Below are 25118 nucleotides of genomic sequence, written 5' to 3' on the forward strand. Positions count from 1 at the left end.
TGAGAAATATTTTAATCCTTATACTCTTCAATGCCAAAACACATTTCTTGTGAGTTAGACTAAGTGGTAGGCCATATTGAGTTAGAGCTCTGCTAAGAATCTATTTATTTTGTTTCGTAAGACTTTTGTAGGGCTGAGCATAGTGAAATTCACCTGGAATTCCAATCAGTACTCAGGAGGCTGAGGCAAGAGGATTATGAAGATAAATAAATGGTCATAAGGAAATTTTGAAAAGTGGAGAAAGAAATTAAGAGTTTAGGACTGTGACATAGTGGGTGCTTAATATTAAGAGCTTTGAAGTCAGATAGAATCTAAGTTGTGTTAAATATTTCATTTGTGATATTAACTAATAATAGCTTTTTTGAGATTATAATTGTTGTTGTTGTTGTTGAACTCAGGGCCTGGGTGCTGTCCCTGGTCCTCTTTGTGCTCAAGGCTAGTACTGTACCACTTGAGCCACAGCATCACTCCCAGTTTTTGGAGTAGTTAATTGGAGATAAGGGTCTCATGGGGACTTCAAACTGTGATCCTCAGATCTCAGCCTTCTGAGCAGCTAGTATTACAGGTGTGAGCCACCAGTGCCTGGCCGAGGTTGTAATTATTTACCTTGGCCAAATGGGAACAATCTTTTGTCTTTAGGATTATTATGAGTATTAAAAAATATGAAACAAATAAGGTTGCTATTGTCATTGATTATATATGTTAGCTATTATTATTGTTAATGTAATATAAATTATTTCTTTCTGTAGATTCTCAACTTACATTTCTTTAGTGTAAAACTCAAATTTCTGATTTTCTAAACTTTTACAAAAAGATTCATGCCTCAGTATTATTTTGATTTTATTTAGCTTTTTGATTTTAAGGTACCAGAGCAAGTAGAGAAATCACTGATTTAGAATCCAAAGGTCTGAGATCAAGTTTTACCTCTGTTACCAATGTGATTAGGAAATTTCCCTCTTTTTTTTTTTTTTAATCTGCTCAACAAAGGCATAATTTAGCTGATATCTAAAGTGCTTTTCAGGTGAAAGTTTTAGTTGAATACAAAGGAAGAATCAGGATTTTGAGTGTGCAGATTATTTTTGCCCCTCTGACCCAGTGTTTTAGGTATGTTATATAATTAATCTTGATACCCCCCCTTGTCCTATTCTCTAGCATTTTTGTTGAGAAAAAGCAGGTATCTTTAAACAAGGGCATAATTCGCTGGTATAACTCATATAAGATGATGATTACAGCATCTTTCACATAGTAAGATTCAGAAGTTATCACGCTATCTCCTCTGCTGAGACCTTTTCTCCCCACAGTGTTTCCCACATGATATCTTTCGTGCAAGTAAGGTTCATTATTGTAGTGTGATACCTGTATCCACCTGTATCCACATATAGGGTGGAGAAACATTTCCTGCTTATAGATACCTACATCTCTCTCCCCCCGCCCGCCCCTCCCCCCCTTTTGGGAGTTGTCCTGGCAGAAGAAAGCTTCTTTCCCTAAAGTTCATTTCCTTTCTGGAATCAGCCTTATTCCCTTAACTTGTTGATGTGGAAGATATGAAGAATCATCTCTTTGCCTTAATCAGGGACCCTTCTGAAGGACCATCCCAGCTTCATAATTCTTAGTAGGATTCGTGCTACCTGCTCTTGCAGTTGTGTTACTACGGTTCAGTACTGTTCAGCTCTCCCTTTGTCCAGTCATTCTTCCCACATAGGTGTTGTCATTGATACTACTTCCAATAAACCTCCTATATGCAGATTTATGTCTTGTCTAGTTTTTTTTTCTTCTGGAACCTGAATATGAGAGTCACTTACTATTTGGATAGCCTATCTCTAGGACTTTTGCATCTCAGAAACTAATTATACTCAAAATAGATCTTGAGTTTTTATGAAATTTTCAGTTTTGTGGAAGGAACCCAGGGCCTTGTGTATTTTAGGCAAGTGTTCTACTACTGTGCTACATACTTCTAGCCAATGTTGAAACTGATATTCTGTGTATCTTTTATAATAGTAGGCACCCATACACAGTGAATTAGAATTTGTTACGTTATGAAGTGTTACATAATAGATTTTTAAATTCTGTTACATTGGTCTTTGAGGAGGCTCATACATGCCATGTTAAGAAATTTTACTGTTAAACTTCTTCCTTGTCCTTCTAGATAATTTTGAGTAAATTCTCAAAACTAGACTGACAGTTCTTCATATATTTTGGGGTCCACCTATCCATATTTGATGAGTTAATACGTTCTATACCCTAAACTTGCTTAAATATGTCAATCCCAAAATCCAAAAACTTTTAGTTTTTGTATCATTATTATATTTGTAAACCCAATTTAGTTATTAGTAATTTATAATCTATAATTAGTTGCTTTTATGTAACCATTAATAACCACTAACTTAACTTTTAGTTTTGAAAGTAGCTGTAAGAGAAGTAAGCATGTATAGTAATTGGTAGTATATTTTCTTTAGTTTCTATGGATTAAATTAGCCATTTTGTTTCAAACAAATTGTGGAGTTACAATTTTGGAACCTCAAGGGCTTTATGTTCTTGCTGTGCCTTTGTAGTTTATCAGTGGAACTGAAACAAGAGAAATTGTCTTGATTGCTATAGGAGCTAGGAATAAGAAACATGCTGAGATCATAGAGAGATGGTTGATTGAGACCTTGGAAACCTAAATTTTAGTTACAACTTTGCCATTAGATATCACAGTGATATCAGCAAGCAAGTTATTCTCGCTAGGGTTTGGTTTTTCATCTATGAAGTAATGCAACTCTTTAATGGATGATTTTGAGTGCCTGCTATTTTTCAAATTTTGAATTTAGACCTCTTTATTTGGAGAGCTGTACATAATGTGTCTATTAAATAATAGATGTTACAAATGTAGTTGATTTACCACAAAATTAGGTCTGTTTATTTGTTTTGTTTTTGTTGCCAGTCCTGGGGCTTGGACTTAGGGCCTGAGAACTGTCCCTGGCTTCTCTTTGCTCAAGGCTAGCACTCTACCACTGAGCCACAGTGCCACTTCTGGCTTTTATCTATATATGTGGTGCTGGGGAATCGAACCCAGGGCTTCATGTATACGAGGTGAGCACTCTACCACTAGGCCAGATTCCAGCCCCAAAACTAGGTCTGATTTAAACATTTTACGTTTATCATTTAATCTGTACATTACTTTAGTGAAGCTATTATTTGTACCACTTTGCAAAGGGAAATTTCACAAGAAAGTTAAATAAATTTAGGAAGCTTCTAAATGGCTAATTATAAGTTGGATATATGTTAGTGTGACTAGCTTCTATATTTAGAGTCACTATATATAGATTTAGATGGACTTTTGTTTCTGGAGCATTTGCTTACTCTTATGAAAATACATCTTTGAGAGGCAAGTTGAATAGGTTTGCACTCAATTCAGCATAAATAATATTGCAGTATAGGTGTCTATATTTGCTTGCTTAAAGTTGTAAATGACTCTAGGGTAAGTTGAGTTACTCCTAGTTCAGAAAATAGAAATTATATTCAACTGAAAGCTGATATAAATACATTAGGGCTGAACGTAGTATATTTTAAAAGATACTTTCTGTTGCACATGTTTTTATGATGGATTGAAAAGCATCTGTGAATTTATATGGAGAGTTCTATGGTACCATAATTTTTCTAGATACAGTCATATTGCAAAAGCCTGATTAAGCTTTCTGATTAAGGATTTGATATTGATCAAGATATATTCAGTTTTAAGAAGTTCAACATATTAGAAGGATCTGAAGACAATAAGATAATTAGCAATGAATTATGAAACAAGTTTAAGGTTAGGATTATAATGCCAATTGGAATGAGAAGCATTTTCTCAAGGGTAAAAATTTAGAGCAAAAGGAAAAAAACTTAAAGAAATTTTGAATGAAGTTTTGTGCTATGAGTGTGGAATTAGGACTAGGAGTACAAAAGGCAGAAAATGAAAAGAAGACTTCCCCCAGGAATCATTGCTAATGTTTTCTTGGGTGTCTTTTTTGGTTGCTATCCATTAAGATAATCATGTTCTTTATATGGCTTTCTATTTTTCCTTTGTAACAGTTTTCAAATCTTTCAACATCAGCACTTTCAGAGCTAGTTTTACTTTTAATAACTATTATATTTGTCTATGAATTATTGAAATTTGTTTAGCTAATCCCTTATTGAAGAACATGCTGCAGATAACATGCTAGCAATAATTTGGCATATGTAAGTTTTTTTTGTTCTCCCATTAATGTTTGAGAGTCCTATTTTCTAACACCTTTTGACTAAAAAACTATTGTCAAAGAATAAGAACATTTTAATTTTAGGGCTGGGAGTATGGCCTAGTAATAAAGTGCTTACCTCATATACATTTTGATTTTAACTTAATACTCCCAAATCAGGTTAAGGTGTTACTTAGACTTCTAGGTGGTTTTGTTTTCTCATTAACAGAAGGGAGAGTTTTTTATTGAAAGTCTTCTCCTGCTGAAACAGTATCTTCAGGGACTAGGATTAGGATGTTTGAGGGACACTGAATGTCCAAAAAGACCTGGCTCACTGGTGCCAATTCACCCTCTGGTATCTTTTCTTTAGGAGAGGATGCTAAAAGTGTGGCTGAAGACTGCTGAAATGGATCAATTCTTTTCCTTAAACACTGTGACCATTGTTACCTTTCTTCAATAGCCCTACCACAGCTAGTGTAGACTCAGAGCCCCTTCTCAGATCCAATCTGGTTCTCTCTCCCTTTTCATAGAAGGCCATAGGAACCTTTCTTTCCTCTCTGCTTTGTATTACCATCAATTACACCATCATATAGGTGATTTTTCTCTTCTTAAAATGATTTGTGCAATAGAAAGGAACCAAAGAGAAGAAAAGAAAATTTGTATTATATGCCAACTAAGACCATTAAATAATAACAGCAATAGGATATGATGACAAAGCTTTTGGTCCTTGCCAAAATACCAAAATAACAATAATCTTTGGTTACAATGATTAAAAATAAATACAGCCCAGTCTGAGACAATAAGCAAGCAGATTTCCTTATAAAAGTACTACAAAGTACTTTTATACAAATACTGTAGTGGCTTCTGATAGTTACTATCAGGTGACCTTTTTTATTATAAGTCTCTGGATCTAATTTGGTACTGAGGAATTGAACCCAGGGCTTCATGCATGCTAGGCAAGCACTTTACTACTAATCCACATTCCCAGCTCAGGATCTAATTGTTTTTTATAGAGTTGACATAAATAACTCTATTTTGATTATGACTTTATCTTAAATTCTTTTCCACTCTCATAACAGTTTATTTGCTTTGGTTGCACTTTCTTTAATGGGTTTTCATGACCAAGTAGGAAGTCCCTTATGTTTACATCAGTGATAAATTAACTTTTATTCTACCTACTGTTAAGATCAGCCAAGGTACTTCAGAAATTACTAAGGTGCCTCAGAAATTACTTTTAGGGCCTTGTTAGGAGATTCTTGGCTCCTTTAGTCTTTTTCTTTTGCTGTGCCATTTTCTCAGTTGGATCAGGGTCTGACTGACTGACTACATGTTTTCCAGTGGAAGCAATGATGACATTTCCCACTCCAATAACCTACTTCTTTGTAGAATATAAAATGGCTGGCTCTTATTCTCTGACACTAAAGGCAAATACTTAAATGTGAGCCTTGGTTAAAAAAAAAAGTTCTGTATTTCCAAGACACAATGGCACAGAATAAACATTCCCATTCCAAAATAGAGGAATAAGGTATTGAACCAAATCAAGACTGAAATCCAGCAGGGCAAGCATTAAATAATGTAGCTCCATGTGGGGGGGTGGGTACACTATAGTGACATGATGTAAGCTCCAGGAGCTTGGGCATTCCTGCCCTTGCAGACTCTTGGACTGGCATCACTCATTGCTTACAGTGTTCCTCAGCAGAAAATCTGCATTCTTGACATCTTAATATCCCTGGCTATAAAAGAAATGCAAATCAAAACATTGAGATTCCATCTCACCTTAGTGAGATTGGCCAGCATAGAGAATTCAACCAATAGCAAATGCTGAAGGGGATGGGGGATTTTCAAGGTAAGTTTTTTTTTTTTTTAAGAGTTAAAGGCCTTTACATTTTTACTTAAGTGTTGTTCGTACCTCTAATTCCAACACTTGAGGAGGATTGCAAGTTTGAGACTAGCCTGGACTACATAGTGATATCTTTTCTTAAAGTACTAGGTTATGTAATCCATTACTTTTAGACTCAGCCTCAAAGTCTGAGGATATGGACAAAGGTAGACAAATTATTTGTTAGAACATAAAAAATGGCCGAAGTGTAGTTCCCAAGTCCTAATTTCTACCTGAAGCCATATGAACAGTCTTTTTTGTCTGTATTTCTATCAGCATTTTGATCTTCTGAACTCACATCAGAATTATTTATTAAGCTGAATTTACAGAGATTAATTTTTTTTATAGATTTTTTCTTTCTGATGTTGAGAATTTAACTCAAGGCTTTCCTCTTACTAGGCAGGTGATACAGTGTTTGAATTATGTATCCAGTCCTCTTTATTTTTTGAAAAAACTTCATATTTTTTTCCTGAGCAGGTCCAGAATGTGATCCACCTATATATTCTACCAATATGTCAACACCATGCCTAGTTTTTTATTGGTTGAAATGAAATCTTGCTAATTTTTGTTCATGCTGGCCTTGTACCACAATCTTCTGATCTCTGTCTCCCACCCAAGTAAGCTAGAATTACATGCCACACTGATTTCATAGTTTTTCCTAGTGTGATTCTATTTATATATTATGAGCAATCTAGTGTATTTTATATGCATCTGCTATTTGCTTGAGTAAATTTGTTTCCTAATTTCCATTATTGACATGACACTGTGTTATAATAAGAAATAGATGTTTGAGTTTCTTTCCACTTTATGGCATAGAGCTCCTAAAACTGGAATTTTCTAAGTGATAGAAGGAGTGAAAGGAAGCTTGCTTCTTTTATTATTTATAATAAGCCCTCTACTGCTATACCTTAGTTTATGCTAATGAGGTAGCTTAATGGTTCTTTGGTTAGGTAGTTAGGTAGTTTGGTTAGGTAGTTTGGGGATTGTTGTGTTACTTGAATCCTGCTGCTTACTGTACAATAGAAAAACTGAGACAGGTATCATGATAAGGAAGATGGCTTTTCCAAAAAGCTGACTAGACAGAAAATAGGAGACTCTAGATACATAGTTCATCTTGCTGAGAAGCTGGTCTCATTTATGTGTAGATAGTTCATGGTTGTTCATAGGTGGTAGGCACTTTCCACATGGGTGGTGATGGGCAAGCATAGATTGGGGTGGTACCATTTCATAGTGGGTGGGACAGATGATAGATGACTTGTATAACTCTCAAAAACAAAGATCATTATTTCCTTAGGCTATTCTTGTTGCTGATTAGTTTGGCCAATCACACATTATCCAACAGATAGGCCTGGGGTGGAAACTACCCCAAAGATCTTGCTGATTGCCAAACTCAAGTAATTAAACTCCTTAATTAATTTATCAGAGGAACTACCCCAAATTAGAGGCTTGAAACTTTCAACTAAGCTATACCCTCTAATCTCCCAGGAATTAAGAGAGGCTAGGAATTTAGTTAATCACCAATAGCTAATGATTGAAGTAATGAACAGATTACTTAATAGAACCTCCATAAAAATTTTACATTTTAGGATCTGTGGCAACTTTACAGGCTGTTGAACAAATTCACTATTCTACCAGGATAGTTCTTATGCTTAAGATTTTTCCAGATGTACTCCGTCAGCTGGAATATCATTTTTACTGTTTAAATATCCTTAATAGTAAGCCTAAGTAAAATGTTTCTCTGGGTTATTTGAGGTATTAGAGCAAATTATTGAACCAGAGGAGGGGTTTGTGGGAAACATTGATTTGTTGCCAAATTATACAGAATTGTGGATAATCTGGCAATCTATTACAGGTATCTACAGAAAATTATATTGTTTGGTATGGAAAACCCGCACATTTGGTTCAGACCAGTAAACACAGTACTTGGTTGGATTTGCTGTGTTGAAAAATGTTTTTTTTTTTTTTTTTTTCATGTCATAAGGGCTATTGAGTCCTGAGTCCTGGCCAACTTTGAGTTCTCAAAGTAGGCCTGGATTCTTGCTTTCTTCCCCCCACCCCCTCCGTTCCCCCCCCTCCCTCCCTCCATCCCTCCCTCTCTCTCCTCCCCTTCCCTCCTCTCTCCTCTCCTCCCTTCCCTCCCTTCCTTCCTTCTACTCCCCTTCCCTCCTTCCTTTTCCCTCCTTGTGTGTTCTCTCTGTCTCTTCTCCCTTTGATTTCTTCTCTGTCCTCTCATTTTTTTTCCCACTCACAACTGCCATTTGAGCCAAATCTCTAGTTCCAGCATTTTGTTGGTTAATTGGAGAGAAGAGTGTCTCAAAATTGTCTGCTGTGGCTGGCTCTGTCCTGCAATCTTTAGCTTTCAGTCTCCTGAGTAGCTAGGAGTATAGACATTAGCCACCTGTGCCCAGCTTAAGTAGTTTACTTAAAATAATCCTAGCAAAAAGCCTTAAGTAAGTCCAAAAGACATGGAAAGTAAAAGGAAAACAAACCCAAACAAAACCATTATAAGATATGAGATTTAATTTCATATTTTTTGGAATCTCAAAAGGTTGGACAAGTGGCTACAGTTTAACATGTCTTTTTAAGTGTCCAATGCTTCTTGATCAGAGTCACCCCTTACATCATTTTACTGGCTTCCTGATTGTTTCCTACTCCCAGACTCATTTTACTTTTCCCATTTTCCTTATCACATATGTATATTGACAGAAAAATCCAGAAGTCGTGCTGTAGCTCAAGTGGTAGAGTGCTAGCCTTGAGCAAAAGAAGCTCAGGGAGAGTGCCCAGGCCCTGGGTTCAAGCCCCAGGACTGGCAAAAACCAAACAAACATATGTACATTGAGTATTCTTCCTATATTTGTTCTCTGTTCCCTTTTTATCCATCCACTCCTCTTTCACAACCAGATGGAGACCTTTTATATGTAGTTCCTTTCATTTTCTTTTAGTTTTGGTCAGAGATTAATTTTTGTATTTTTCATCTTCAGTACTTAACAAAATCCTTTGGATAAGAAAATACTTAGATAACAAAGTATAGCCTCACTAAAACCTTTAGGGTATGATAGCTGCTGTTCTTAGACGGGATACAGCTATGACTACTTCCTCCTTGTCATTTGTTCCTTTTGAATTGTACCTCTAGTGTTTTCTAGCCATGTGTGTTGAAAGCATAGTTTTACAAGTAATATTCTTTCCTTGTCTGTTTTTAGTAGATTTTCATAGAACAGTGAGTTCTCAGAATTCTGAAGATCATAAGAACAGACTATACTTTATTGGAAATTGTTGGAACCAAAAGTTTTTCTTGGATTTCAGATATTTTTCATATTTGCACGTATGTAATATCTCAGGAAAGGCAACCAAGTCTAAACTCAAATGGTTAGACTCTTAGGTGAAATTTATGCTTACATATACATTATACATATAGTGTGAAGGTAATTTTATGCAGTATTTAATTGTATGTGAAATAGTTTAATATAGCATTTTCTATTTGTATGTATGATAATACATATAGATCTCTTGATTTACACAGGAAATATTCCATAAAGGATGCTCTTAGTATTATTGTTCATTAATATTATGAGGACATTTATTCTCCTTATGAGAAATATTATTGCATGGTTTATGAATATATTGTAAATATCTGATTTGATTTTTTTCTTCTGTTTATGTTTCAGACTCCGGGGAGAGTTGGCTCTCAAGGTTCTGATTTAGATTCTTCAGCAACTCCCATAAATGCAGTTGATGTCAATAATGAAAGCTCTTCAGAGGTATAAAATTATACTTTGGTGACAAAATTCACTAATATTTAAAGGAAACTTAGCAACTATTTTTAGTAACAATTGGTGACTTAATTTTTGTAGGAAAAGTTCTCAATGTCGTGTTTGTTACAAATGAGAACATGACTTTTTTTTTTTTTTGCCAGTCCTGGGCCTTGGACTCAGGGCCTGAGCACTGTCCCTGGCTTCTTCCCGCTCAAGGCTAGCACTCTGCCACTTGAGCCACAGCGCCGCTTCTGGCCGTTTTCTGTATATGTGGTGCTGGGGAATCGAACCTAGGGCCTCGTGTATCCGAGGCAGGCACTCTTGCCACTAGGCTATATCCCCAGCCTGAGAACATGACTTTTGAAGTGTACTTGTAGTGTATATAGTGCAGTTGTGTGACTGCAATTTGTCTTTCATGCTAATGTCATCTTGATTTAATGAAGAATGTTTCAGTCTTTTAATAAAGAATTATTGTCCAGTTCTTTTTGCTTTATGTGTGTGTGTACTATCATACAACATTCGGGGTAATAATGAAGCTTAGATTGTCTTTAAAATATATTCCTTATTTTCACTCTTCAGAAAGTTGCGTTAGTATTCTTATTTTTAACAAACAAGTAGTATTTGCTGATTTTAGAAAATGGAGGTGAGGAACAGAAGAACATAAAATTTATCCATACTGCTGCCATCAGTCGGACTAGGACAAGGCTGGAATACCTGCATACCCAAGGTCCTGAGTTCAATCCCCAGTACTGCCACCAAAAGTATTCTTTTTCTTTGGTGGTACTGTACTGTGGATTGAACACAAGTTCCTGTTAATGTTAGGCAAGTGTTCGAATACTTAGTTATCCTATAGCCCCAATATTTTATATTTATTTTCTTTTATGTTCATAAGTTAGATATTATTTTTGTATTGTTGCTGTTTAGATTTTTTCTATACTATTCATTCTTGCATCTTAAATTTCCAATTGTCCTCATTGGCTTCTTTTTAGAATACGTCCTTTTTTATATTACTTGGTATATTCTAGGTTTTACTATGAAATTTCACTTACTTCATGCTCGTTCTTGAAATGCATCATTCCTGAGTTTCTTTTGCTCAAAGCTAGCTCTCTACCCCTTGAGCTATAGCTCCACTCCCAGCCTTTTCTGTTTATGTGGTACTGAGGAATCAAATCCAGGGCTTCATGCATGCTAGGCAAGCACTCTACTACTAAGCTACATTCCCAGCCCTCATTTTATTTTATTTTGTTTATTTATTTTTTTGTGGCCAGTCCTGGGCCTGGAACTCAGGGCCTGAGCACTGTCCCTGGCTTCCTTTTGCTCAAGGCTAGCACTCTGCCACTTGAGCCACAGCGCCACTTCTGGCCGTTTTCTATATATGTGGTGCTGGGTAATCGAACCCAGGGCTTCATGTATACGAGGCAAACGCTCTTGCCACTAGGCTATATTCCCAGCCCCTTATTTTTTATTTATTTATTTATTTACTTTTTGGCCAGTCCTGGGCCTTGGACTCAGGGCCCTGAGCACTGTCCCTGGTTTCTTCCCGCTCAAGGCTAGCACTCTGCCACCTGAGCCACAGCGCCCCTTCTGGCCGTTTTCCATATATGTGGTGCTGGGGAATCGAACCGAGAGCTTCATGTGTAGGACAAGCACTCTTGCCCCTAGGCCATATTCCCAGCCCCGTTATTTTTTTTAAATATATATTTTTGTCTGTTTTAAATCTCAGATTAAAAGATATATTATCCAACTTACTTTTCCTTTCTGGAAAGAAGCTATTACTTAATCATCCTATTTGTTTTAATGTACTCTTATTCAGTCCTAGAAGTTGTTTTCATATCTGATCTTTTCTTTTTTTTTTTTTTTTGGCAGTTTTGGGGCTTGAACTCAGGGCCTGGGCACTTTCCCGGAACTTCTTTTGCTCAAGACTAGCCCTCTACCACTTGAATGAACCACTTCTTGTGTTTATGTTGTACTGAGGAATCGAACTCAGGGCTTCATGTAGACTAGGCAAGCACTCTACCATACCACCAAGCCACATTCCCAGCCTCTGATCTTAGTTGTCTTTTAATTTTCCTTTTATTTATTTAAGTATAATAAATGATTATGCTTTCACTGATAATTTTATGAGGTTATTAAGGTATTTAAACCTTTGCAGGTTTAGATTTATTGCTGGTTCTTTCTTCTAGTTATTGCTCCTAATACTTTTATTTTCTTTTTTTAATTGTTCTTGTCAAGTTGATGTACAGAGGGGTTTCAGTTACATCCATAAGGTACTGAGTACATATTCTTGTCAAACTTGTTACCTCCTCTCTCATTTTTCTCCCATCTTCCCTCCTCCCCAATTATATTCTTGCATACTTATGATTTATTTTTCTTTAACTTCAAAATAAGTGTAGATAAAAATCTGGTTAGTACAGTGATCCCATGTACCCTTCACCTGTTTCCCCTGATGGTTACATGCTACCTGATGTTAGTACACTATAAAAGCAGTCAACATTTGTACAATGTATGTCAATGGCTTTATGCCATTTTAATGCACACCATAGACTTGTATAACTACTACTGCACGCAAGAGGTAAAATTATCCATTACTATAGAGATCTCCCTCTGCTGTCCATGAGTGAGTGGTCATCATGCTTATGATTTATTTTTGCAATGGGTTCTCCCTGTGCTGTTCCCGCTGGCCTCAAAACTCATGATCCTTCTGTCTGCCTTGTAGCTGGGATTATATTAGAGGTGTGTGCCACTACACCTGAATTTAAAAAAAGATGAAGTTATATCCTTGGAACCTCCCTCCCTTCCTGTTGTTGGTGTTACAATATTCATGCTTGCTAACCTCTTGAGTTGTTCCCTGTGTGTGAAGTCTTTTTTGCTTTTGGTTATTTTTTTTAGCTTGGGCTAACCTCAGACTATGATTGTCCTACTTATCTCTCCCAGTATCTAGGATTACAGATGCATGCCGCCATGCCTGGTGCCATGCAGTCTTGCTTATCAGCACCTATTCTGGAATATATGAGGCAAAAAGAAAAAAAAAAAAACTAAACAAGACAGAGAACCCATCACTGTTTTTCCTTTGGTCTCAAGATCCCTACATGGTCAACTTTCTTCTTTTCATCTTTCATAGCCTTCTTATGTTTGTTTTATTTGCAATATCTAGGGATTTTTATCTGTACTTAGCAAAAGCAGTAGGGAAAAGCACGTAAAATTTATTTTGTCAAGAACTAGAAATTTGGGCTGGGAATATGGCCTAGTGGCAAGAGTGCTTGCCTCATGTCAATTCCTCAGCACCACATATACAGAAAAATGGCCAGAAGTGGCTCTGTGGCTCAAGTGGCAGAGTGCTAGCCTTGAGCAAAAAGAAGCTAGGGACAGTGCTCAGGCCCTGAGTTTAAGGCCCAGGACTGGCAAAACACACACACACACACACACACACACACACACACACACACGAACTAGAAATTTCTCCTTTAAACAATTATGTTAATTTGTTGTGTGCTGGTGACTCATGCTTGTAAATCCTAGCTAGCTGCTCACAAGGCTGAGATGTGACATGGTTATAAACTAGTTGGACAGAGAGTTGTCTGCAAGACTTTGTCCCCAGTTAATCAGCAAAATAACAGCCTAGAGGCTGTTATGGCTTAAGTGGTAGAGAGCCAGACTTGAGCAAGATAACCAAATGCAAAGACCTTAGTTCAAGCCCTGGTACCAACACCAAACAACAACAAATGGTTAATTAGCTCTTTATATTTGATTGTAAGAGTTCCTTATTCTTTATATCAAAGGTAAATCTTTTGTTGGTGTTTTTCTCCTGTAAATGGGAGGGATTCTCATCCTCTGGTTGTGGAGTGCCTGAATATTGGATGGATGAGATTCGTAGCAACTTATTTGCCAGTATATTCACAAGCTTTGAGGTGGACATCACATGATAGGGAGTGCTACTTGAAGATTATTCTTGGGAACAGAATGAGCAGTCAATGGCTTTGGGAGGCAGGCTTTGCAGTATCAAGAAGATGAAATGCCCCCTTATTTCTAGAGGGGGTATGACTTATTTGTTTGAATAATTCCAGGGGCTGGCAGAGAATTAAAACCCTCTAATCAAGGATAAGCAGGCACTGTCCCTGGTCCCTGTGATAACATGCATTTGACTAGAGGGACTTATCTGCTAGAGCAGAATGGGGAGAGGAAATTGTGGATAGGACATCATGCCCCCCCCCCCCCCCATTTAATCAAATGTCAAGGCAGAACTCAAAATTTGGACTTAATTTTAGGATGGTAGACATAGATTTTTCCTCTATTAACTTATTGATGGTTTCTCATCTAATGATTCAGTTTTCTGATCACATGAGCTTTTGGGGGGAATACTTCATTTCCAAGTTATAACATATATTCTCATTTAATTGTCATGAGATCTGTATACAGTAGTTTTTACTGTTAAATCACTTAATGGTTGAGGAAATTGAAGGTCACGTAGCTACTCATTACTAGAAGTGGTGTGAATCAGGATTCAAGCCTGCTTTAGATTTTTTTTTTAATACTGTAGTTTCAGTTTGCTTTACTCAGCTGGTACTCTACCATTTAAGCCATGTCTATGGCCCCACTATTTGCAAGTTATTTTGGAGATGGAGTTTCACAGACTTTTCTGTGTGACATAGCCTCAAATTGTGAATCTCTGAATCTCAGCCTCCTGAGTAACTACAGTATGAGCTAGTATTTTTATTATCATTTTAGTGGCTAAATAAAGGGGTTTCAAACCAACATATCCATTTATGAGTACAATGCATCTTCATCAACGTCATCCTTTCCATTGTTCTCCATTTCTCTAAACCTCACCTATTCCCTTAAGTTACTTGATTCAATTTTTATATATGTACAGTGAATATTATGATGACATCTGCCTACCTTTCCTCTCTCCATCCATTTGCCCTTCTCTTAACCTTCCTCCTTCCCAACATGTTTCAGCTTCCTGGTACATTTTGTTAAATGATGAGTTAGTTGTTTGAAGGAGTTGCATCATTACAATTCTCCCCAGAATATACCATCCTTTAGAAGAAAAGTTTGTGAATATAAGCATATAACCCTGTAAATGTTTTCAAATGTTTATAATTTAGATCTAACTTCCACATATAAGAGAAAATATGCACCCTTTGTCTCTTTAAGTCAGGCCTCACTCTCATTTGCTATCTTGACATACCTCCTACTTTGGAAGCTTAATTTTTGTCTTCCTATTCTTTCTTGCTCTTATCCTAAGTGAAATTTAGTGACTCAAGGAACATTCTAACTCCTCAGTTCTTTATGTTTCCAGTTCTAGTTTCCTAATCACTTCTATGTTAGTACCTACTTGTTTATCATCAGGTAGACCAGTTTAAGCTCAAACATTAAAATCATTATCTTTTCATTCTGTGTGTATGTGTGTTTGTGCGCGTGCGTGTGTGTGCATGTTTTACCAGGGGTAGAAGTTGATCTTTGAGCTTGCCAGGCAAGTACTTTAGTTGAGCCACACCAAGCCCCCCCCCCCCCCACCTTATTTTTTTCAAACAGGGTCTCACTTTCTGCTTGGGCCATCTTGAACCATTATCTTCCGATTAATGCTCCCTCTTATTTGGCTAGGATGACAGGCAATCTGGCTTTTCTTTGGTTGATATGACATCTTGCATGCTTTTTGCCTAGATTGTCATTGAACCCTTAAAAAATCTTAACATTTTAACATGTTAGGCCTTTTATGTACACAATAACTCTAGAAGAATAAATGTTTTATTAGCTATATTTTCTTTTCTTTTTTTTTTGGCCATTCCTGGGCCTTGGACTCAGGGCCTGAGCACTGTCCCTGGCTTCCTTTTGCTCAAGGCTAGCACTCTGCCACTTGAGCCACAGCGCCACTTCTGGCCGTTTTCTGTATATGTGGTGCTGGGGAATCGAACCCAGGGCCTCATGTATACGAGGCAAGCTCTCTTGCCACTAGGTCATATCCCCAACCCCTTATTAGCTATATTTTATAGACTTGAAAACTGAAACTTAACAAAGTAAGTTCCTATAAATCATATAATCAGCTTTGTTTTTTGGTTTTGTTGTTTTGCCATTCCTGGGGCTTGAACTCAGGGCCTGAGCACTGTCCCAGGCTTCTTTTTGCTCAAGGCTAGCACTCTACCACTTGAGCCACAGCTCCACTTCTGGTCTTTTCTATATATGTGGTGCTGAGGAATCGAACCCAGGGCTTCGTGTATGCCAGTCAAGCACTTTACCACGAAGCCATGTTTCCAGCCCTATAATCAGCTTTGGTTGGGACTGAAATCTAAATCTGTTTTTAATACCAACTTCATTATTTTATAACATTTTGTCTTTGTTATGGTATTTAAATTTTCTTGTTTGCTTTTGATATTTTAAGTTCTCTTATTTTTCTCATCCTTCTATCATTCTTACCTGGTAAAACATCAAGCCATAGATTAGTGTAACAGCTTACATTTAAAGCTAGGTATTAATAGTTATAAGGTGTTGAAAGATCATTTAAAATGTTTTTACTAAGTTTAAAATTGGATGGAATGATTATTTTGGGAGCTATAGATATGAGGATGAGTGGGATTTTATGCTCGTGCATTATGGTAAATATTGAAAATGGCTTTCATTCAGATAACTTGAGAATATTATATCACAAAAAAGTATTTGCTGTGTGTTCTAGTAATTTAATCTAAAGTAAAAGATAACTTGTCAATAATAGGGCTTGAGGAAGTAAGAACAAAATATCATAAACAAAAGAATATATTCTAATCAAAGCAACTTTGTACCACAATAAAAATATGAGCCAATGAAAAACTGTTGTATGAGAATGGAACTAATTTTAGAAGTCCTGCTTGGGATAGATCTTTCACCTTTTGTACAAAAGTTACCACTTGCAAGTTTCCTTTATATACTATAAAAGGTAAAACTATTTTCTTGTGATAACTGTTTGCATATTTGCATTTTGTTTTATTAAAAAAACTTTTAGTGTATGCTCTTCTAAAAGTTGTTATTTCACAGGGTTTCATCTGTCCATTATGTATGAAAAGATGTATAACTGCTATTGACTTGTCGGAACATTATCAGAAAGTACACGCAGAAAATGAAACAAGAGGACTGGAGCTTCTTAATGACTCCGGTGTTACTGTGGGTCCTTTGTATTTTGTTTTAGCAGCTTGGTTATGGGTTGCTCAAAAAACCTTCGTTTTTTTTTCCCTGCCTTGGTGTTGGTTACCTTTTATGCTACAAGGGTATATGGATTGCTTTGATTATGCATGCATGCTTAAATGAAGGCACAATAAGGAAAAGAGTCTCGTATCATCTGCTTGGTTTCTCTTACTGTTTGCAGAAACCCTTTTGTGAAGTTGAAAATAAATATAAAAATCAAGTTAATATTGTTACATAAATTTTCCTATAACATTAGAAATATAAAGTAGAATAATTTCAGCGTTTTAAAGTGTATTCCATTTTGTGTGTGCATCTGTAATAGAGAAATATTTGATGTATTTGACGAAAGTTCTTTTTTACTTCAAATGAGCAGAATTGGGTCTTTAACAACGACTGGGTTTTTATTCAGTCCTGATTGTTATCACTGATTTAAGGATGTCCTTCAATATTCTTTAGCATGATATTAGGATAGATTGTGTAGGGATATTCTTGTGAGTCTCTGTTGAAGACAGTTTTTTTTAAAAAAAATGTTTAATTTTTATTATAAAGGTCATATGCATAGTGGTTACAGTTATGTAAGTCAGGTAATGAGTACATTTCTTTTTGGAAGTGTTACTCCTGCCCTGTTTTTCTGCCAGTTTTTTCCTGCTATCCCTACCTACAAGTGTATGGTTCATTTTCCACATAGAACTTTTTCTTTTATTATTAATAGGTTCTTGCTACCTTTTGCATCCTCCCATCCTGCCTTCTGAGTAGATGGGATTGCAGGCCTGTGCCCTAACATTCTGTTTGTTCTTTAACTTATGATCATCCTCTGGCCACTTGGTTGGATGGAATGACTGACTTCTTTATTATCCATGAGAACTTTTGAGGTGCAAATAATTTAGAAAAGTTTAAAGTTGAGAGATACTACTATTGTATATTTGGCTGATTACGCTGCTATAATATATAATATTATAACTACTACTGACAATTTGAATGCTATAGGAATCATATAAATACTTTTTCTAGAGAACTAACAGACAATTAGAAAGGCATTTTAGTCTTTGACTTGCTAATACATTTTTGAAGGTATATGGTAATTTTAATACCACCCAGTTAATTATTAATTCAGTTTCATAAAAAGGTATTTTTCATATGTATATACTCTGTCTTCTTAGTTTATTGAAAGCTGACATCATATTTTACACTTTATATCTTCCACAGAACTATTATAGCATTTAAAATGATACCAGAACTTGGACTTTATACAGTAAATTACAATTTATTTAATGGCACCATTGGTATGAATGAGTTTTAATTTCATATACAAATTGTTGTTTTATATTAAATACTATTTTGAAAGTTTTTCTCTGCCTCTTTTTTTGAAGGGGGGGCAGTTCTGGGGCTTGAACTCAGGGTCTGAGCACTGTCCCAGGCTTCTTTTTGCTCAAGGCTAGCACTCTACCTCTTGAGCCACAGTGCCACTTCTGGCTTTTTCTATATATGTAGTGCTGAGGAATCGAACCCAGGGCTTCATGTATGTGAGGTAAACACTCTACCATTAGGCCATATTCTCAGCCCCTCTGTCTTTTTTTTTTTTTTTTTTAAATAGGGATTCATATGTCCCCAGTGTATGAAATCACTTGGATCTGCTGATGAACTTTTCAAACACTATCAGGCAGTTCATGATGCTGATAATGATTCAAGTCATGGAGGAGAGGCTAGTCTTGCTTTGACGAGGTATGTATGATAATTTTGATTTGCAATATTGCTTTGGAATGTGAATGTAATACATATCCATTCATAACTGGTTTTGAAAATAGTAATATTTTTATATTACTTAATTTAAATCTGTTCTTTTATTATAACCTATTTAGTCAGTGCCCAAGAACTGTCTGTATTATCTGCAACATGGTATAGAGATTATACTTTTAATAATTGGAAATTAGCAAAAGGTTAAATTACATTTAGCACATTTTGTTTAATAAAGAATGATATGCTTTATTTAAATAACTCTATATAGTATGTTGTTATGTAATGAACCTAACCGAAAATTTAAAATTTAATTTAAAATGTAAAGCTATTCACCAGTATAATAAGTTCACATATATACTTTGCTTCTTGGCAATTTAGCTTGACCATTTTGGGAACTAAACCTAACTAGTTACTTAAAACAGGACTCACAAATATACTTTTGCTTTTCTTCTGCTATTTTTGAGAACTTTTTGTCTTTTGCCATGACTAAGGAATGAAGTTTCATTTCATCCTATTTGTATAATTTTTTCACGTATTCCTTTGAAAAGTTCTTTGTTGATTCATTTTTGTAACTCAAATAATACTGTAAATAAAGTGCTGTGCCTACATAATTTTGTGTCTGGTAGGTATTATAGAACTATAAAATATAGTTGTTTAAGTGTATTAAAATATAAAAATTAGGGCTGTGAATATAGCCTAGTGGCAAGAGTGCTTGCCTCATATCCATGAAGCCCTGGGTTCGATTCCTCAGCACCACATATACAGAAAAAGCCAGAAGTGGTGCTGTGGCTCACGTGGTAGAGTGCTAGCCTTGAACAAAAAGAAGCCAGGGATAGTTCAAGCCCTAGGACTGGCAAAAAAAAAAAAAAAAAAAAAAATATATATATATATATATATGTATATATATACACACACATAGTGTCTTGTGGAAAACTTACATGACCATGAATACTCCTTTATAGTTTTATACTTAATAACATTTGTTACTATCCTTTTGGAATTTATAGAAATAGATAAAACATTCTTCTATATTAAATCACATTATGAATGTTTTTATATTTAATATGAATTTAACCATTACCTTTTGAGCAGTAAAAACATGTCCAATACTGTTAGGAACTTTAAACTTAAAACATCTACAGTATAACTTCATTCTTCTAGTATTCAGCTCATTTCTGAAGCTTGGCCTCTGTCCTGTATTGTCCTGAAATTGTTCCTCCCAAGCGAACATCATAGTCTGTTCTTATTTTACTTAACCTATCTATTGTGTAACAATTTGCTAAAAGGTTAGTGCTTAAAAACTCTAACGTTTTGTTCTCAGGATTCCTTGGGTTGACTTCATGTCTCTTTTGCCATTCAGATAGATTGTGGTTGTAGGAAGACAGAGGTGACAAAAATGGCCTTACATTCACATGACTCAGTATTAGATGTTGGCTGGAAGCTCAGCTTGGGACGGATGTCCTTATAGCTGCTTAGATTTACAGACTGGCAGTTAGATTCTAATAATGAATATGGGAAAATGATGCAGAAGGCCTTATTCAGAAGTGTTGGAGTATCTCTCTTGCTTCCTTCTACAAGGTCATCTCAGATTCAAGGATTCAAGAAATAAACTTTATATTTCAATATAGCAGACTTTTTTCTCTAGCACTGTGGATTAAACCATGGTGCCACACTTGCTGTACCACTTAAACTAAGCCACACCTTTGGAATAACAAGCTATACCACTGTACTTAGCCATTGGTGGAGACAGAGTCTGAGACACCTCCTCCCACCTCCATGATTCTCTGATCTCTACCTCCCATTTAACTAGGATTACAGATTGAGCCACCATTATTTTTTGTAACAGAACAGAATCATATCATCCAGTTGATAAATATTCAGGATATTTCCAGTGTTCTCAAATTACACATGCTGTTGTGGATTATGATGTGGAGATGTCATTTGCACATATTTGGTTTAAGTTTCTAAAAATGGAATGTTTAGAAAAAAGCTCCCTTTAAGACATTGATAGATATTGTTAAATTGCTTTCTTGTAAATATCTTAGATTGTTGGCAAATGATTTTCATAAACTTTTTGAAGTGGTACTTTTTATTTTTACAGTCCTTTTGTATGAATTTTTAAAAATGTTATTATAAAAGTGATACACACAGGTGTTACAGTTAGATAAGTTAGGTAATGAGTATGATTGGTTTTGGGCAGTGTCACCCCTTTCCTTGCATTCTCCCAGTTTTTCCTTCCTGTCTCCATCTGCAGGTTGTATAGTTCATTTAAATATGGAGTTTATTCTGTAAGCATAGTTACATTAAAATAAAGTTTTTAAAAAAATAAATATGGAGTTTAGTGTGTATCACTGCTACATTTGTTCATCCTTTGTCCCTCCATTTCTGTGCCCCTCCCTTATATTCCCAAGGACAAATAAATGAACAAATAAGACAGAAAACAAAAACAGCGGCAAAGGAAAAAAAAAACATGTTTCCATTTCCTGCATGAAGTGGTACATTTTAAAAGGGTGAAAGTAGTTGGACCCACAGAATTATCTTCCTTTATCTTTCTTGGAATTGCATTACATTTTTTTTTCCCCAGAGCTGATGACCAAACTCAGGGCCTTGTACTTGCCAGGCAAGTGTTCTTCCACTGAGCTAAATCCCCACCTCTGCATTACATTTTAACATGAGCCCTTCAATATATCATTATTAGTTCAGTTTATCATTATAGTTTATACATACAATTAGGAGATTTACAAATAATAGGGAGACTTCAAATGCACCTATAGATCTTCATGTATACATAGTCACTTAAGTGTTTTGTAGTTGACGTGATATCTACAAATCAAACAGTATTTATAGAGTCACAAAGGAACAAAGGATCTGTAGGATGCATATGTGTGTGTGCGCACACACACACACACACATCAGAAAAATGAAAACAAGAAAATTTGACACAAACAAATTTGAGGGCAAAAGTATAAGAATCCTATTTAATTTTATGTTGCTGATTAGAGGATTGGAGATTTTATGTAAAAGTTTACCTCATTCAGAAGCCCTTTGTAGAGATGACACTGATCAAGCCATATCATATTCATAAGCTGCTTTGTTAAATGGAAACTCCTTTTACAACTACTAAAGATTCTTTTTTTAAAAAGGGAAAAAAAGGGCTGGGGATATAGCCTAGTGGCAAGAGTGCCTGCCTCGCATACACGAGGCCCTAGGTTCGATTCCCCAGCACCACATATACAGAAAATGGCCAGAAGCGTCGCTGTGGCTCAAGTGGCAGAGTGCTAGCCTTGAGCGGGAAGAAGCCAGGGACAGTGCTCAGGCCCTGAGTCCAAGGCCCAGGACTGGCCAAAAAAAAAAAAAAAAAAAAAAAAAAAAAAGGGAAAAAAATTTGGTCTCTTCAGCCAGGCATGTTGATGTACTCCTATTATCCTAGGCTGAAGTAGGAGGATTATGAATTTGAGACCCGCTTGAATTTCATAATGATACCTTGTAAAAACAAAAAATCCTTTCTTGAGTCCTGTAGGTTGTGACTACTCTCTTTATGCCTGTTTTTATTTCTATTATAGAACTGAGAGATATGTATAACATTTACTTATTTGCATGTTTACTTGCATAACTTGAGAATTTGGTATAGGTAATGCATGACTGTTGAGTAAGGACTCATTTCTTCCTCTTCCTCCTCCTCCTCCTCTTTTTCCACCTCCTCCTCTTTTTCCTCCTGCTCTTCCTCCTCCTCTTCCTCCTCCTCCTCCTCTTCCTCCTCCTCCTCTTCTTTTTCCTCTTCCTCTTCCTTTCCCACTTCTTTCTCTTCCTTCTCCTCTTCCTCCCTTCCTCCTTCTCCCCTCCTCCTCCCCTCCTCCTCCTCTTCTTCCTACTCCTCCTCCTTATCCTCTTCTTTCTTTTTCTCCTCTTCCTCCTCCCCCTCCCCCTCCTTCTTGCTCTATTTTACAGATAAAACTGTCATCTATCTTCTTCTATCGCCAACCTCGAATATATGGCTCTCCTATCAGTCTATCCCAGATTTTTCACCTTGCTTAATATCTTTTACTTGTGCTAGAGTAGGCTTTCTTTGTCATTGGAACTGGCCATTTTCTTCTATTCCCTTTTAGACTAGATTAAATTAATTGGAATTTTCCTATTCAACTCCTGTTTTTCTAATTCCTATCATGGCTGCCATTGGTAGTGGGATGGAGCAATGCAAGTGCCATTGTTTGCTGTTCACTATTCAGTAGAGGAAGATACATTCTTGCCATCCATAATAATAATCTTTGTTTTCTTTTTCTTTTTTTTCCTTTTTGCCAGTCCTGGGGCTTGAACTCAGGGCCTGAGCACTGTCTCTGGTTTCTTTGTGCTCAAGGCTAGCACTCTACCTCTTGAGCGACAGCACCACTTCTGGCTTTTTCTGTTTATGTGGTGCTGAGAAATTGAATCCAGGGCTTCACGCATACTAGGCAAGCACTCTCCTAAGCCACATTCCCAGTCCCATAATCTTAAATGAGAGATTTCATGGCTCTGTCCTGCATTTGCGCCTAGCAAGGTGTACTTACGATTCTTCGTCAGTTTTTTTAGATGAAGATAGTGAGACGGTTCTATGATAGAAAAGAGAATATTATACTCAAGGAACAGAAACAAGCAAGTGTTGATAGAATTTAAATGAACAAAAGGGATAATTTTAGATCATCTACATCTTCTAGTCCTTATTAATAAATTTAATTTCATAATAACTTGCATAGGAAGTAATATGATTATTTCTTTGAGAATTTTTTGTTTTTATAAGCCATGAACTTTGAGATTAAAATATTTTTCGAAGAGCTTTATATATATGTATATGTGGTGTTGTCATTTTTAGTCATTTTAAAAATAATTGGGAAAACTACAATATTAGTATCTAGTAGTTATTTTTTAAGAGATGAGTTAGTATATTAAAGAACATTAACTATTATTTTCTTCTCTTTACCCATACATGTTTAGAGACGATATTACACTACTCAGACAAGAGGTACAGGACTTACAGGCTTCACTTAAGGTGAGAAGTAAACAAAATTATAATACTTGTTTATTTTCAATGTTTCAGATTAGAAATACTTAAAAATTTACTAATTACATTTTTTAATTAGGAAGAAAAATGGTACTCAGAAGAATTAAAGAAAGAACTAGAAAAATATCAAGGACTGCAGCAGCAAGTAATTTCTTTTCTTATCGGCTTATGTTAGGTATATATGGGGAGGTTTCACGGTTACATTACCACACATGTTTACATTGTATTCCAATCAATTTCACCCCTGTGTAATACTTCTTGCCCCCATTAACCATTCCTGAATACTTGAAATATATTTTTTACTTGTTCATTTTCATTGATGAAATTTAAACTGAAAACTTTTTTGTACTGACAATATAATTTTAGAATTTACTTTTCTGTATTTTATAGCCTATAACATATTCTTTGTAATTCCTAGAAATTGAAAGAAATATAGCAGAAAAGCTTCCAGGCCCAGAGTTGGCCCAGGACTGGCAACAAAAAAAAGAAAAAAAATAATTGTCTCCCTTTCCCTTGCTCTCTTCCAGTTTTTCCTTCCTGCTACCACCTACAAGTTGTATAGTTCATTTTTCTATGATGTGTTTTTTTAAATTATTAACTTTTTTTAGTGGTGATAGCTTAATGACATACTCTAGTTTATTCTAATTTTCATGTAACATAGATGTTTTGTATGGTAACAATAAGGAGAAAAGCAAGATATGATTTTATAATCATATGGCTTATTGCTGTACAAAGAAATTTCTTAGATCTATAGTGTTTAAAGAAGTGTGTTATAATGTTAACAAATCTCACAGAAAATACACTCAATAGATGAGGTATATTAACTACATAGTGGGTTCCATAATTATTAAGTTCTTAATTGCAGAATCATGATAGAAGCAAGTCTCTGTGGAAGGTAAAGTTAATTAAAATTTGAGATGAATTTTTGTGAGTAGTTTCTTGGGAGTGATATTGTCCAACCCAGTAGGATAACTTGCTGCTAACTGAAGGGGCAGAAGGTGATACTTCAGAGTTCAAATGCCAAGCAAGTATAGCTTTATTACGTTTTGAGCTGTGGGTCTTGGAAAGGTACTTGACAGAGTTCTTGCCTGCCTGAATGATGGACTTAAGCTTTCTTAATGCCTGTCAGACTCTTAGGTTGATATAAATCCCTCACATATGGGATTTGATATGTTTTAATATCATACATATATATTTATATAATTCTATCTTAGAACTGGTAAACTAGTTGTTAAATCACTGTTATTCTGTCTAATTATACATTAAGGATATGGAATAATGAGAACTCCCAAACTTTAATTTTCTACAAAATCTTGCTATTTAACCAGTAGACATGACTATCAGAGATTTTTTTTTTCTAGTTG

The 25118-nt window shown here is 35.7% G+C and overlaps 1 protein-coding gene across 2 annotated transcripts in view; it reads left to right on the forward strand.

Annotated features, from left to right (window-relative positions):
• Nucleotides 1–25118, forward strand: part of Eea1 (early endosome antigen 1) — a 93246-nt gene that overhangs the window by 11936 nt on the left and 56192 nt on the right. The window contains exons 2-6 of one of the 2 annotated variants that reach the window (XM_048358338.1): nt 9741–9833; nt 16836–16961; nt 18577–18704; nt 23688–23742; nt 23834–23899. In XM_048358338.1, coding sequence (XP_048214295.1) covers nt 9741–9833; nt 16836–16961; nt 18577–18704; nt 23688–23742; nt 23834–23899 — 468 coding nt within the window. The remainder of the gene's footprint in view (nt 1–9740; nt 9834–16835; nt 16962–18576; nt 18705–23687; nt 23743–23833; nt 23900–25118) is intronic. The other variant, XM_048358339.1, reaches the window with a different exon arrangement.

Source organism: Perognathus longimembris, chromosome 1 (assembly GCF_023159225.1).
Source record: "Perognathus longimembris pacificus isolate PPM17 chromosome 1, ASM2315922v1, whole genome shotgun sequence".
NCBI lineage: Eukaryota > Metazoa > Chordata > Mammalia > Rodentia > Heteromyidae > Perognathus > Perognathus longimembris.